Source organism: Pan paniscus, chromosome 12, assembly GCF_029289425.2.
Source record: "Pan paniscus chromosome 12, NHGRI_mPanPan1-v2.0_pri, whole genome shotgun sequence".
Taxonomy (NCBI): Eukaryota; Metazoa; Chordata; class Mammalia; order Primates; family Hominidae; genus Pan; species Pan paniscus.
In genome coordinates this window covers 100401138-100417894 of record NC_073261.2, presented here as the reverse complement: position 1 = coordinate 100417894, position 16757 = coordinate 100401138, and the positions used below count along the sequence as shown (strand labels likewise).

General features: G+C 40.8%; 1 protein-coding gene across 1 annotated transcript in view; it reads left to right on the top strand.

Moving 5' to 3' along the window:
- The window catches only part of RAB10 (RAB10, member RAS oncogene family), a 103923-nt gene that overhangs the window by 67249 nt on the left and 19917 nt on the right, over positions 1 to 16757 (top strand). Inside the window, exon 3 of the mRNA XM_003827054.6 lies at positions 8981 to 9119. Within this exon, the coding sequence (XP_003827102.1) occupies positions 8981 to 9119 (139 nt within the window). The remainder of the gene's footprint in view (positions 1 to 8980; positions 9120 to 16757) is intronic.

Sequence of the window (16757 nt, the reverse complement as noted above, 5' to 3'; positions counted from 1 at the left end):
AAATTTCTCATGTTGCATTTTATTTTAAGAAGACCTGGATTTCTTCAGAGATAAACAATTTGTCTATACCCAAAATACCATGAACTTAAATTATGTTTGTCTTCATTCAAGGATTTTTTTTTTTCCCCCAAAAGTAGACAGCTGACACCTGCCCTGTCAGAGCTCACACCCATAGGGACAGGAGCAAACAAGTAAATAAATATATCACAAATTGTGATAAATGCTAGCAAGGTGAATAGGGTAAAGTGTTGGAGAATGGGGTAAGGATGAGGGAGGAAGTGATCTAGATAGAATGACCAGGGAGGTCCTCTCTATAGAGGTGATGTTTAAGATGAGAAGTGAAATACGAACAGTAAGCAACCAAAGTCATTTAGTCAATAAATGTTTATTGAGTATGTATTTGCCAGGTGTTGGTGGTAGGAATATAAGCATAAATCGGACAGATAGGAGCCCTGCCTGCAAAAGCTTACATTTTAGTGGGGTAAGTCTAGATCTTACTATGCTTTTTACCATGTTGCCCAGGCTGGACCCTCTCCCTTTTCAGAGTCCTAGTTAATTCACTATATTTTTCTTGTATAAAAGCACTACATAGCAGCCACAGCTGGAGCCTGGGTCTTCTTCATGGAGACTCCGGTATGGGTCTTACAAGATGGTCAGTGAATTCCTGATAGGGAGACTCATTGAACATGTTGTCTTTCTTGAGGTGTTGGGGATGAGATAGCTATAGGTCTTGAAGATAGTATTAAAGGTGACCTTGGCAAAGGTGCCTAGGGTAGCAGTGTAGCTCCTGGTGGAGGTGTAGCAGTCATTGATAGGGGCCATCAGCAGCAGCTTTTGGGCACAGGGGTGGGCAGTGCTTCTAGGGACTGGGATGAGGCCACCAGCACAGAGCTGCAGCGGTTACCTGGCAAGGGACTGTGGGTCTTAATGATCTTGTTCCCCAGGTAGCTTCACTGCACATGGGAAATGGAGAGGTTGGCCAGTGAATGGTGGCCCTGCAGATGGCAGGGACTACTTCCTTTGAATACCTAACACACAGACTGATGTGACTCTTGTCCCTGACTGTGACAAATCCCTTGAACCTGGTCCACTGGCCAGCATAGGTCTCTTTTTGCATGGGCATAATCTTCAAAACCTCATCTTTGAGGACATCCTTAGGAAAAAGTGAACAATCTCAGACTCCTTGATGGGCGGGGAGAATAGAGAGATTTCCTCCAGGAACTTGTCATGTCTTTGATCAGGTAACCCACCTTGGTGACAGAGAGCTATTCCTTGTCCTTGTCCTTGCCTCCTTGAGCTCCTAGGCCTCAGCAGCAACCCTGGCCCAGTCACCACTCCTGAAGCCTCCCAGTCTAGGGCCCCTAGTGCCTTCACACCCTCCCATAATAGTGGCAGGATCTGCCATTTGGTATTTTCTCTGAGAAGGCTTAATCTCTTTTCTTGCTCTGCTTTCTGTTTCCTTAACACTTAATAATTCTCTGACATTCCATAATGTTTTATTTATGTGTTTATCTTTAATAGGCAGGAATTTTTATTTCATTTACAGCTTTATCTCTTGCGCCTGGAATAATGTCTAGTGTGTAGTACTTAATAATACTGGTAGAATGAAAGAATGGGATATTGTCTTATTTTCCAGGGCAGATCTATATATTTTGAGATGAAATGAGCAAGTGACAGGGCTGTGATTTTTTTTTCTTTTTTTTTTTTTTTGAGACGGAGTCTCGCTCTGTCACCCAGGCTGGAGTGCAGTGGCGCTATCTCGGCTCACTGCAAGCTCTGCCTCCTGAGTTCATGCCATTCTCCTGCCTCAGCCTCCTGAGTAGCTGGGACTACAGGTGCCTGTCACCACGTCCAGCTAATTTTTTGTATTTTTAGTAGAGACGGGGTTTCACCGTGTTAACCAGTGTGGTCTCGATCTCCTGACCTTGTGATCCGCCCACCTCGGCCTCCCAAAGTGCTGGGATTACAGGCGTGAGCCACCGCCCCTGGCCAGGCTGTGATTTTCTTAAGATTAAAAAGTCCAAGTCTTTCACTTAGCTAAACACCATTTTATTTTACTTACATAGAAATAGGCTACAGGCAAAGCCAGGGTTTTCCTTGTGAAGCAGCTTTGAGTACTGCGTAAGCACAGATAAATATTAACTTGAGAGCTCTTAATACCATAGAGCATCTGTCTGCAAAGATGGTCTTGACTTAGAGCATTGTTAGGACATCTTAAAAACATAGAATGAAATTTTGAGTCTCACGGTGACATTATTGCAGCCTTGCGTATTTTTATGGAAAATATTTCTTATTGTTCATTATCCCTCCTTATTGTTTATAAGTGAAAACAACAACAACAACTACTAAGGTCCAAGGAAGCTAAGTACATTCAAGGTCACTAAGCTGGGAGGGGTAGAACCTGAGGATAAACTTAAGCCTGACCCCAAACCCATGTTCTATGTATATTCTTGCATAATGCCCAACCTATAGTAGACATTCAGTTAATATTCGGATTGATGGATAAATGAATAGATGGCAGATATGTGAACATGCTAAGTGCATTTAAGATATGAAAAGATTTTGAGAATCCAGTCATATGCAGGTAGTGGGAACAGATCTTGCAGAAGCTCTTAGTAGGAACAAACTTACGAATTTAAAAATGGTTTCTAGTGATTGGGGAAAAGAGTACCTCAAAATGAGAGGAGCTGGAGAAAGGTTTAAACTACTGTAAGGCTTTGTAATCCCCAGAATAAAGAGTTTGGAATTGATTCTGGTTATAATGAGTTTTTATTGGAAGTTTTCTGTTTTTACTTTTATTTTTTTGGAAAGCCTAGTCATATTTTCAGTTTGTTTTATAATGACTTTTTTATACATAATTCACATACCATACAATATACCCATTTAAAACAATTTAATAGTTTTTAGTATATTCACAAATTTGTACAACCATCGTTACCATTTCAGAACATTTTTATCTCCCCTACAAGGAAACCCCATACCTGTCACTCTTTATCCTCCCAATCCCCTGGCCAGGGAAACCACTGATCAACTTTGTCTGTATAAAATTTAGGTGGACTTTTCAAATAGATGGAATCTTATAATATATGGTCTTTTGTGACTAGTTTCTTTCACTTAGCATGAGGTTATCAGGGTCTGTCTGTGTTGTACATGAATCAGTACTTCATTCTTTTTTTTAATGGCTGAATAATACTCCATTGTATGGATATACCACATTTTATTTATCCGTTCATTAGTAATGGACCTTTCAGTTGTTCTGCTTTTTGGCTATTATGAATAATGTTGCTGTGAACATTCACGTCTATGTTTTTGTGTGGACATACAAGTTTTCATTTCTTTTGGTTATATACCTAGAATTGTTGGATCATATGGTACCTCCATGTTGAACATTTTGAGGAACTACCTGACTGTTTTCTAACATGGCTGCATCATTTTACATTGTCACCAACAGGGTATAAGGGTCCCAATTTCTCTACATCCTCACTAACATATATTGTCGTTTGGGTCATAGCCATCCTGTGGTGGTGGGGAGCTAGGTTGGTATCTCATTATGGTTTTTATTTGCATTTCACTAATGACTAAGGATGTTGAGCATCTTAAGTGTTTATTGGCTATTTGTGTATCTTCTTTGGATAAATGCCTGTTTAGATCTTTTGCTGATTTTTAAGTTTGGTCATTTGTCCTTTTATTGTTGAGTGGTAAGTTATTTGTATATTCTGCATACCCAAGTCCCATATCAGACACACAAGTTTGCAAATAGTTTCTTCCATTCTGTGGGTTGTCTTTTCACCTTGTATTGTTCGCTGAAATACAAGTTTTTAATTTTCACGTCCCATTTACCTGTTTTTTCTTTTGTTGTTTGTGCTTTGGTGACATGTTTAAGAAACAGTTGTCAAATCCAAGATTTGAGGATGACCCCTATGTTTTCTTCTAAGAGTTTTTATAGTTCAGCTGTTGGATTTAGGTCCTGATCTGCTTTGAGGTAATTTTTTTTTTTTTTTTTTTTTGAGATGGAGTCTTGCTCTGTCGCCCAGGCTGGAGTGCAGTGGCACTATCTCGGCTCACTGCAAGCTCTGCCTCCTGGGTTCATGCCATTCTCCTGTCTCAGCCTCCTGAGTAGCTGGGACTACAGGTGCCCACCACCACGCCCGGCTAATTTTTTGTATTTTTATTAGAGTTGGGTTTTCACTGTGTTAGCCAGGATGGTCTCAGTCTCCTGACCTCGTGATCCACCCGCCTCGGCCTCCCAAAGTCCTGGGATTACAGGCGTGAGCCACCGCGCCCTGCCATTTTGAGGTAATTTTTATATATGGTATGGGGTAGAGGTCCAACTTACTTCTTTTGCATGGATATATTCAGTTGTTCCAGCACCATTTGTTGGAAAGCCTGTTTTTTTCCCCAATGAAGATATTAGAAGTTTTAAGCAGAATAATATGATCAAACATAACGTTTAAAGAAGATCACTCTGGCTGGTGTGTGGAGAACGGCAGTCCATCATCTCTGAATCTTAGAATGCCAACAACAGGTATTGTGAACAAGCAGCCAGTGACTTAGAATGAAGACCAGAAACTTATCCAAAGAGTCATGAGAATAAACTGTTACAAGAAGAGAATGCAGTCGGCTGGGCACAATGGCTCACACCTGTAATCTCAGCACTTTGGGAGGCCGAGGCAGGCAGATCACCTGAGGTCAGGAGTTTGAGACCAGCCTGGCCAACATACATAGTGAAACCCCATCTCTACTAAAAATATTAAAATTAGCTGGGTGTGGTGGCACACACCTGTAATCCCAGCTACTTGGGAGGCTGAGACAGGAGAATCACTTGAACCCGGGAGGCGGAGGATGCAGTATGCCGAGATTGTGCCACTGTACTCTGTGAGACTCCGTCTCAGGAAAAAAATAAAAAGAAAAAAGAGAATGCAGTCAACTGTGTAGAATCCTACTTAGTGATTAAGATGCAGTCATACAGTGCATAATGATATTTTAGTCAGTGACTACATACACAATGGTTGTCTTATCAATATTGTAATACCACATTTTTACTGTACCTTTTCTATGTTTCGACATATTTAGATACACAAATACTTATTGTGTTACAGTTGTCTACTGTATTCAATATAGTCACATACTCTACAGGTTTGTAGCCTGGGAGCAATATGCTATATACCACATAGTGCAGGTATGTTGTAGGCTCTAATCATTTAGGTTTGTATAAGTACGCTCTATGATGTGTGCACAATGATGACATAGTCTAATGATGCATTTCTCAGAATATATCCCTGTCATTAGTAGGTGGATGATATATAAAGAGGAAATAGCTATTGGATTTGGCATCCAGGTTATTGGAGACCTTCTGAAAAGGAGTAATAGCAATCCTATTAGAATCAGTTAAGGACTGAAAGTGGGAAAACAGCAACTAGAGAAAACTCTTTAAAGAAATTTGCTGGGAAAATTTTTATGTAAATATAGACCAGCTTATCCTAGTATTTATATGGGAAGGCTAGGGTAGCTAAAACAATTTGACAAAGTAAAATAAGTGGGAAGAATCAGTCTATCTGGTTGTAAAGCTTTTTATTTAGCCATAGTAATCTAGGACAGTATGGTAATGGAGGAGGCCTAGACACATAGGAGATTGCAACAGAATAAAGAACCCAGACACAGATTGAACTGTGGTATGGCCTGCAGATTTTTGACAAAGGTACAAAGGCAATTCAATGGAGCAAGGTTATTACTTCGACATTTCAAGCAAATGGTGTTTGAGCAATAGGACATTCATAGAAATGTCCTATTTGAAATTAACTCAAAATGTACCATCGGTTTAATAAAACCATAAGGTGGCCGGGCACGGTGGCTCACGCCTATAACCCCAGCACTTTCGGAGGCTGAGGTGGGTGGATCATCTGAGGTCAGGAGTTTGAGATCAGCCTGGCCAACATGGCAAAACCCTGTCTCTACTAGAAATACAAAAATTGTCCAGTGTGGTGGCACACGCCTGTAGTCCCAGCTCTTTGGGAGGCTGAGGTCAGAGAATCTCTTGAACCCGAAAGGCAGAGGTTGCAATGTGCCGAGATCACACCACTGCACTCCAGCCTGGGCGACAGAGCAAGACTCTGTCTCAAAAAAAGAAAAAAAACCCATAAGGCTTTTAGAAGAAAATACAGGAGAAAATCTTTGGAACGTAAGACTACGTGAAGAGGCTGGGTGCGGTGGCTCACGCCTGTAACCCCAGCACTTTGGGAAGCTGAGGCGGGCAGATCATCTGAGGCCAGGAGTTCAAGACCAGCCTGGCCAACATGGCGAAAACCCATCTCTACTAAAAATATAAAAATTAGCTGCACGTGGTGGCACGTGCCTGTAATCTCAGCTATTCCAGAAGCTGAGGCAGGAGAATCTCTTGAACCTGGGAGGCAGAGGTTGCAGTGAGCCAAGATCGTGCCACTACACTCCAGCCTGGGCAACAGAGCGACACCCTTTTTCAAAAAAAAAAAAAAAAAAAGACTAGGTGAAGAATTCTTAGACATAACACTAAACACATGATCTGTAAAAGAAAAAAAAATCAGTAAATTAATTAGACTTTCACAAAATTAAAAGCTTCCTCTCTACAAAATACCCTGTCAAGGGAATGAAAAGACTAGCTACAGACTTGGAGAAAATATTTACAAGCCAGTGTATCTGACAAAGGACTTCTGTATAAAAAGAACTTTCAAAAGTCAGCAGTAAAAAGACAAAAAAACTGACAATCCAGGCCAGCCACGGTGGCTCACGCCTGTAATCCCAGCACTTTGGGAGGCTGAGGCGGGCTGATCACCTGAGGTCAGGAGTTCGAGACGAGCCTGGCCAACATGGTGAAACCCCATTTCTACTAAAAATACAACAGTTGGCTGGGCGTGGTGGTGGGCGCCTGTGATCCCAGCTACTTGGGAGGCTGAGGCAGGAGAATCACTTGAACCCAGGAGGCAGAGGTTGCAGTGAGCCGAGACTGTGCCATTGCACTCCAGCCTGGGCGGCAAGATCGAAACTCTATCTCAAAAAAAAAAAACCCAAAAACAAAAAACTAACAATCCAATTAGAAAATGGGCAAAAAAAAACCCAGACATTTCACCAAAGAGGACATGTGGATGGCAAATAAACACATGAAAAAATGTTCATCATCTTAGCCACAGGGAAATACAGATTAATGTGATGATGAAATATTACTATGTGCCCTCTTAGAACTACAGAAATAAAAAAGTGACAGCATCAAATGCTGGTGAGGATGCAGAGAAACTGGATCTTTTATATGTTGCTAGTGCAAATGTCAAGTGATAGAGCCACTCTGGAAAAAGTTGGCCAGTTTCTTACCATTATACACTTACCATATTACCCATAAATAACATTCCTGGGCATTTATTTGAAAGAAATGAAAAATTATGTCCACATAGAAACCTGTAAATGAATATTCTTCGAACTTTGTTATAGCCAAAAACTGGAAACAACCCTGAATGTCCTTCCATGGGTGAATGATTAAGCAAATTGTGATACAGACATACCATAGAATGCTACCCAGCAATGAAATGGGACAGACCAGGATTATGTGCAAAACTTGGAGAGGACTTCAAGAGCATTATGGTGAAAGAAGTGTTAAATGCCGATTTCAAAAGGTAGCATACTACATGATTCCACTTACGTAACATTCTGGAAATGAAAAAAATATAAACATAGAAAACAGATTATTGATCAAGAGTTTAGGGACTATGGGGAGTAAAGAGGTGATGTAATAGTTCTTTGTCTTGTGGTAGTTACACAAATCTGTACATGTAATAAATTGTAGAGAACTATATATACACACATACACAAATAAGTGCATGTAAAAAAAAAAAAAAAACCCTGAAATCTTAATAAGGTCTGTAGATTGTATCCAATGTCCATTTTCTGGTTTTGCTATTATGCTGCAGTAATATAAGATGTTATCATTAGGAAAAGCTGGGTGAAAGGTACCCAGGACCTCTCTGCACAGTTTTGTAACTTCCTGTAAGGCTGTAATTATTTCAAAATAAAAGTTTTAAAAATATTAACTCGAAAGAGGAGCAGGGATAGTTGGAGAGATACAGGGTTGAGATTGGGGTCTTTTGCTTTATTTTTATTTATTTATTTATTTATTTTGAGACGGAGTCTCGCTCTGTCACCCAAGCTGGAGTGTAGTGGCACCATCTTGGCACACTGCAACCTGTGCCTCCTGGGTTCAAGCAGTTCTCTTACCTCAGCCTCCCGAGCAGGTGGGATTACAGGCACGTGCCACCATGCCGGGCTAATTTTTGTATTTTTAGTAGAGATGGGGTTTCACCATGTTGGCCAAGTGTCTTGAACTCCTGACCTTAAGTGATCTACACGCCTCAGCCTCCCGAAGGGCTGGGATTACAAGTGTGAGCCACTGCGCCCGACCTTATTTTTGCTTTTTTATAAAAGATACTAAAACATGTTTGTAAGCTGATGAGATGATCCATAAAAGAGCAAAATGATGATACAAATGAGAGGGCATAGTTACAGGAGCAAAATACATCTTACATCTTTGGCTTTAAGCATTAAATAATGGAAAATACTACTATTTACATTTCTGTCTTATTATTTATAAGTGAGGTTATCTTTACAACTTTTGGTTAATGATTCTAAATGTAAATATGACTGTACTATGGTATAGTTCTCTAATGTTCTAAAAATCCTACCTGCTTTTGTGTTACATTATGGAACTAAATTATTAAATAAAATGAAATTTTAAGAGTTTCTATGGTGTTTGCTAGTGCTTATTCAATAACGTTGAGTTTTATGTGTCACTTCCTACTGTTTTCCCTTTCAGATTTTCATCCAGTATGGGTAGGTTATTAATTTCCTTCAACTAAAAAGTTTTTATATATACTTAGGAAAAACTATTCTTGTTTTGTCCTTTATGTGAAATGTAGTAATATCAAAATGCTTAATAGAAATTATTGGCTGTTTATTTCAGGGATACAGCAGGCCAGGAGCGATTTCACACCATCACAACCTCCTACTACAGAGGCGCGATGGGTATCATGCTAGTATATGACATCACCAATGGTAAAAGTTTTGAAAACATCAGCAAATGGCTTAGAAACATAGATGAGGTAAGACCTAGAACTTGTATAAACCCTTCATGAACACACATTTGTGTGCTTGGTTAGGAAGAATAAATATTCCAACTGATCTTCAGGATATAATGTACTGTTGAAGTCATTATTATTGAAGTATTTCTATTTTCTAAAAGTTAATGTTGGCCGGGCATGGTGGCTCATGCCTGTAATCCCAGCACTTTGGGAGGCTGAGGCGGGAGGATCACCTGAGGTCAGGAGCTAAAGACCAGCCTGGCCAACATGGCGAAACGCCATCACTACTAAAAATTACAAAAATCAGCTGGGCGTGGTGATGTGCACCTGTCGTCCCAGCTACTCGAGAGTCCAAGGCAGGAGAATCTCTTGAACCTGGGAGGTAGAGGTTGCAATGAGCCAAGATTGCGCCACTACACTCCAGCCTGGGCAACAGAGCAAGACTCCGTCTCCAAAAAAAAAAAAAAAAAAAAAGTTAATGTTGTTATTTGCTAATTTTTTCTTAAGTTTTTGGACAGTCTATCTAGAGCCCCATTCAAGACAATTAGTAAATTACTCCAAAACTCTGTATAGCCATCTTACAAGATGACCCCAAATAGAAGCTACCAGTGATTTTACAATGATTTTCTGGAAATGAATTTTTTCTTAATAAATTTTTATTGAATGAATGAATGAATGAAATGTCCAGTAGTAATTTTTTAAAACTTTATTTTTCATGTTATAGAAATATAATATTGCTTCTAGGCATTTTGAAATATATGGAATACTAATATAGTAAAAACCTAACTAAGAAAATAGTTCCATTGCATGTGAAAATGTTGGTTTTTTTCTGTATTCTGGGTTTTTTTGAGATAGAGTCTCACTTCATCACCCAGGCTGGAGTGCAGTGGCACAATCTTGGCTCACTGCAATCTCTGCTTTCTGGGTTCAAGTGATTCTAGTGTCTTAGTGTCTTGAGTAGCTGGAATTACAGGTGTGCACCACCACACCCGGCTAATTTTTGTATTTGTAGTAGAGATGGGGTCTCGCCATGTTGGCCAGGCTGGTCTTGAACTTCTGGCCTCAAGTGATCTGCCCACCTTGGCCTCCTGAAGTGCTAGGATTGCAGGCTTGAGCCACTGCACCCAGCCTGATGTTACTTTTTATAAGTTAAAATTATGTATCAAAGCATGTCTGTTTCTTTGCTACAGCATAGGTGGCTTCTTGTTAAGAGTTGTTTTTCATGCCTTATTGCTACCTTCTAGGCTTTGAGTTTTGTTAACAGTAACTCTTTGAAGCAAATTTTGGCCAGATACACAAAGACCAAGTCTTAAACCAATATTAGACCCAAGATAATACCCCTAATGGTAGCAATCCTAAGGGCTCATTACCACTGTTTTGTTGCTACAATAAATCTTTGGGAGAAGCTTATTATTTTTTAATAATTATTTAAAGATACACAGATCTTGGCTGGGCGCGGTGGCTCACGCCTGTAATCCCAGCACTCTGGGAGGCCGAGGTGGGCGGATCACCTGAGGTCAGGAGTTCGAGACCAGCCTGACCAACGTGGAGAAACCCCGTCTCTACTAAAAATACAAACTTAGCTGGGTGGGGTGGCACATGCCTGTAATCCCAGCTACTTGGGAGGCTGAGGCAGGAGAATCGCTTGAACCCAGGGGGTGGAGGTTGCAGTGAGCTGAGATCACGCACCATTGTACTCCAGCCTGGGCAACAAGAGCGAAACTCCATCTCAAAAAAAAAAAAATACAAATCTTAAAACAAAAAAGCTTTATTTTGATTTCCTTATTCTTTATTTTATTGTTCAGGTAAGTAGTCTGTAGTAAGAGCAGTTTAGAGATTCTGCAGTATGTTTCCAACAACCACCAATTCTCTGATTCTACCACATGAACTGGTGTCCTGCTATTCAATGCTATTCTGACACTGACTACCCTGAATTAGTATCAGACTCCACAAGTTTAAGGACTCATTCCTACAAAATTGCCCTCACTTGAGATGCCATTTGCAAGTCCTGGGTCCCCAGGCTTACCCACATTTCTGCCTTCTGTCCAAGCTGGCTATAGATTTTGGGGATGCCAACAATGCCCCTCCATGTGATCATTTGCTAGAGTGAGTCATAGAACTTAGGAAAATGCTATACTTAGGATTACAGTTTTATTATAAAGTATACAATTCAGGAACAGCCAAATGGAAGAGAGGCATATGTGGGGAGTAGCGGCAGGGCTCCAGAGCTTCCATGCCCTCTCTGGATACGCCACCTCTCCCAGCACCTTGATGTGTTCACCGAATTGGAATATTCCTTACCCTCAGTTTTTCAGATTTTTGAATTGAAGTTCCATCACTTAGGCATAATTGATTAAATCATTGACTTCTGGTGATTGAGTGTAATGTCTGTCTCCCTTCCCCTCCTAGGAGGTCAGGAAGTGGGACTGAAATTTCCAATCCTCTTATCACTTGGTTGGTTCCTCTGGAGACCAGCCCCCATTCTGAAGCTAGATAGGAGCCTTGTCATCAGTCACCTCATTAGCATAAACTCATTATAGTCAAAAGAATCTTGTTATGAATAACAAAAGACAACCCTGTCACTCAGGAAATTGGGAGGTCAGTGACAGGAACTGGGAACAAAGACCTAATACATGTTTTTATTATACCGCAGACTTAAACATCTGACATGGTAGACTGGATGGTTTGTTTCCCAAGATAAACTGAGAAACATACAACCCAGGTATCAAAAAGGAAAATTGTGGGTGTGGTGGTGCACACCTGTGGTCCCAGTTACTTGGGAGGCTGAGGCAGAAAGATTGCTTGAGCCCAAGAATTCAAGGCTGCAGTGAGCTATTATCATACCACTGTGCTTCAGCCTGGGTGACAGAGTGAGACTCTGTCTCTGAAAAAGAAAAGAAGTAAAGTTATTTAAAAAGAAAATCTTGGCCAGGCGCAGTGGCTCATGCCTGTAATCCCAGCACTTTGGGAGGCCGAGGCAGGCGGATCACCTGAGGTCAGGAGTTTGAAACCAGTCTGGTCGACATGGTGAAACCCTGTCTCTATGAAAAACACAAAAAATTAGCCGGGCATGATGGTGGGCACCTGTAGTCTCAGCTACTCAGGAGGCCAAGGCAGGAGAATCACTTGAACCCAGGAGGCGGAGGAGGCTGCAGTGAGCCAAGATTGCACCACTGCACTCCATCCTGGGCAGCAGAGTGCAACTCCGTCTCAAAAAGAAAGAAAGAGGAAATCTTGTTTCTCTGGTGTATTAAAGGATTATATAACATGATCAAGAGGAACTTACCCAGGAATGCAAGGGTCAGAACCTGTCAATGTAATACACCATATTAATAGACGACAAAACCATACAGTTACCTCAGTTCACACAGAAAAAACATTTGACAAAATCCAACATTCTTTTATGATTAAAACAGTCAGCCAAACGCAGTGGCTCACACCCGTAAATCCCAGCACTTTGGGAGGCCGAGGCAAGTGGATCACCTGAGGTCAGGAGTTCGAGACCAGCCTGGCCAACATGGTGAAACCTCGTCTCTACTAAAAATACAAAAATCAGCCAGGTGTGATGGCAAACACCTGTAACCCCAGCTACTCAGGAGGCTGAGGCAGGAGAATCGCTTGAGCCCAGGAGGTGGAGGTTGCAGTAAGCCAAGATCGTGCCATTGTGCTCCAGCCTGGGCGACAGAGCAAGACTCTGTCTCAAAAAAAAAGTCAACAAACTAGGAATAGCAAAGAACTTCCTTAATCCTGTAAGTGACATCTATAAAAATACCATAGCTATTATCGTACCTGTCCCCTAAGATCAAGAGCATGGCAAGAGTATCTACTCTGGCCACTTCTGTTCAACATTATGCTGAGATTTCAGCCAGAGCTAAAAAAAAAAAAAAAAAGAAAGAAAAAAAAGCCATCCAGAGTGAAACAACTATTTATAAATGGTAGAATATTTTATATAGAAAATCCTTAAGAACCCACAAACATATACCCAGAAAACTCTTAGAACTAATAAACAAGTTCAGCAAGGTTATAAGAAATGAGATCAACATATAAAAATCAGCTTTATTTCTGTACACTAGCAATAACCTAAAAATTACATTGAGAATAAATTTCCATTTGTAATAATATCAAAAGGCAAAAAATACTTAGGAGTAAATTTAACCAAAAGAGTGTAAGACTTGAACACAGAAAACCACAAAATATTGTTGAAAGAAATTAAAGATCTAAATAATTAGATAGCCATTATTTGTGAATTGGAAGACAATATTAAGATGGCATTACTACCCAAAGTGATCTACAGATTTAGTGCAATCCCTATCAAAATCCCAATTGCTTTTTTTAAAACTCCCCCCCGTAGATATTGACAAATTGACCCTAAAACTAATATAGAAAGGCAAGGGACCCAGAGTAGCCAAAATAATCTTGAAAAGGAAGTACACAGTTGTAAGATTTATACTTTCTGGTTTTAAAACTTAACCGCAAAGCCACAATAATCAAAACATTGTGATACTGACATAAGGATAGTCATAAAGATTGATTGAATAGTATTGAGAGTCTAAAAATAAACTCTTACATATATGGTCAGTTGACTTTTAACAAGATGGCTAGACAATTCAATGGGCAAAAGAATAGTCTTTCCAACAAATGGTGCTGGGAAAACTGGCTATCCTTGTGTGGAAGAATGAAAGTTAGACACCTACTTCATACCATACAGAAAAGTTAACTCAAAATGGACCACGAAGGTTGGGTATGGTGACCCACACCTGTAATCCCAACATTTTGGGAGGCCAAGGTGGGTGGGTCGCTGGAGCCCAGGAGTTTGAGACCAGCCTGGGCAACACGGTGAAACCCCATCTCTACAAAAATATACAAAAACAAACAAACAAACAAAAACAATTAGTCGGGTATGGTGGTATACACTTGTAGTTCCAGCTATCTGGGAGGCTGAGGTGGGATCACTTGAGCCCAGGAGGTCGAGGCTGCAGTGAACCATGATTGCATTACTACACTCCAGCCTGGGCAACAGAGTGAGACTCTGTCTCAAAAAAAGAAAAAAAACCAAAAAGGATCATGGACCTACATGTAAGATCTAAAGCCATGAAGTGGCAAAAGAAAAGAAATGGATAAATTGGGCTACATCAAATTTAAAACCTTTGTGCTTTGAAGGTTCTACCATTTAGAAAGTAAAAAGCCAACCCACAGAATGGAAGAAAAGAGGACAGACTCTAACAAGCATTCATAAAGATGGAGAGAAATTGTAACCCTCATATATTGCTGGTAGAATTGTAGAAAGATGCAGCTGGTTTGGAAGATATTTTGGCAGTTCTCAAAATGGTTAAACATACAGTTACCTTATGACCAGCAGTTCTACTCTTAGGTATTTACCCAAGAGAATTAACAATATATATCCACAAAAGGTGTACACAAGTATTTATAGCAGCATTATTCACAATAGCCAAAAAAAAAACCAGAAACAACCCAAACATCCATCAACTGATGAATGGATAAATAAAATGTGTATATTCATATAAGGGAGTATCACTCAGCCATTAAAAGGCATGAAGGACTGATACTTGGTACAGTGTGGGTGAACCTTGAAAGCCTTATGAAAGAAGCCAGACATAAAAGGCCTTACTTGATTCCCTTTAAATAAAATGCCCCACATTGACAAAAACATAGAGACAGAAAGTGGATTCATGATTGCCAGGTGCTGGGGGTGATGTTTGGAGAGAAAAGAGTGGTTGCTATGAGTACAGGTTTATAGGGGAGTGATAAAAATATTATAAAGTTAGTAGTGGTGATAGTTGAACTGCCTCGTAAATAACTAAAAAACACTGAATTGTATATTTTTACAGGGTGAATTTTATGATATGTAAATTATAAACTCAAAACTGTTATTTTTTTAAAAACTGAATTGAGCTTTAATACCTTTCCTTACGATTACAGTTGACCCTTGAACAATGTGGGTTTGAACTACACAGGTAGAGTTGTTATTACTGTTTTTTTTTTTTTTTTTGAGACGGAGTTTCGCTCTGTCGCCCAGGCTGGAGTGCAGTGGCGCCATCTTGGCTCACTGCAGTCTCCACCTCCCTGGTTTAAGTGATTCTTCTGCCTCAGCCTCCTGAGTAGCTGGGACTACAGGTGCATGCTGCCACGCCCGGCTAATTTTTTTTGTATTTTTTAGTAGAGACGGGGTTTCACCATCTTGGTCAGGCTGGTCTGGTCTTGAACTCCTGACTTCGCGATCTACCTGTCTTGGCCTCCCAAAGTGCTGGGATTACAGGCATGAGCCACTGTGCCCCACCAGTTGTTAATATTTTTTAATTAAAAAATATTTTTGAGATGGGTGTCTCACCATGTTGCCCGGGCTGGTGTTAAAACCCTGAGCTCCAATAATTCTCCCATCTCAGCCTTCCTGGTAGCTAGGACTACAGCCATGTGCCACCATGCCTGACTCACAGGTCCACTTAATATACATTTTTTTCAACTAAAGGCAGATTGAAAATATGAATTTTGATACTCACATATAATATAGGGTGGTGTGGAGCCTTCTTTGTATATGTCTGTTTCACAGGGCTGGCTGCAGGACTTGAGTATGCGTGGATTTTGATAAAGGAAGTAGGGTCCTGGAACCAATCAGCCATTCCCCATGGAGACTGTATTTCTTTTCTTTCTTTCTGTCTTGTGTTTGTTTTTTTTTTTTTTTTTTTGAGACGCAGTCTTGCTCTGTCGCCCAGGCTGGAGTGCAGTGGCGCTGTCTCAGCTCACTGCAAGCTCTGCTTCCTGGGTTCACACCATCCTCCTACCTCAGCCTCCCGAGTAGCTGGGACTACAGGCACCCGTCACCGCACCCAGCTAATTTTTTGTATTTTCAGTAGAGACGGGGTTTCAACGTGTTAGCCAGGATGGTCTCGATCTCCTGACCTCATGATCTGCCCACCTCGGCCTCCCAAAGTGCTGGGATTACAGGCGTGAGCCACCACGCCCGGCCTTTTTTTTTTTTCTTTTTCTTTTTTTAAGAGAGAGGGTCTTGCTGTGTTGCCCAGGAAGCTGGTCTCAAATTCCTGAGTTAGCTGGACTTCAGGCGTGTGCCACTGTGCCACTCTTTGTATTTCTTTAGCAAAAGGAGACAAATACAAGTTTTCTGTTCCTTGGAATAGAGATAAGAAGAATTTATATACTCTTAAATCTGTGTTTTCTGAAGCGTGTTCTACTTTTTAGTAGTATTACTTGGCATATGACATTCTGTGGACAAATACGTTAAATAGGTATTTTTATTCAATTTTTATATGCTTTAGTGTGTTGCGAATGTCCAAGAGGGGGAGTTGTTATATGAAGGTTTTGAAACTTGTTGAGGTGAAACTTTACATCAAGGGACAACTCTTGGGATCAGTGTTTTTGAACTAGGCTGGGGATGCAGCGTAAACAACATAAATGATCCCCTACTTAGTGTTAAGAGTTGGGAAGGTCCGGGCGCGGGGGGCTCATGCTTGTAATCCCAGCACTTTGGGAGGCCGAGGCTGGCGGATCACCAGGTCAGAAGATTGAGACCATCCTGGCTAACACGGTGAAACCCCGTCTCTACTAAAATAAGAAAAAAAATTAACCGGGCATGGTGGCGGGTGCCTGTAGTCCCAGCTACTCAGGAGGCTGAGGCAGGAGAAT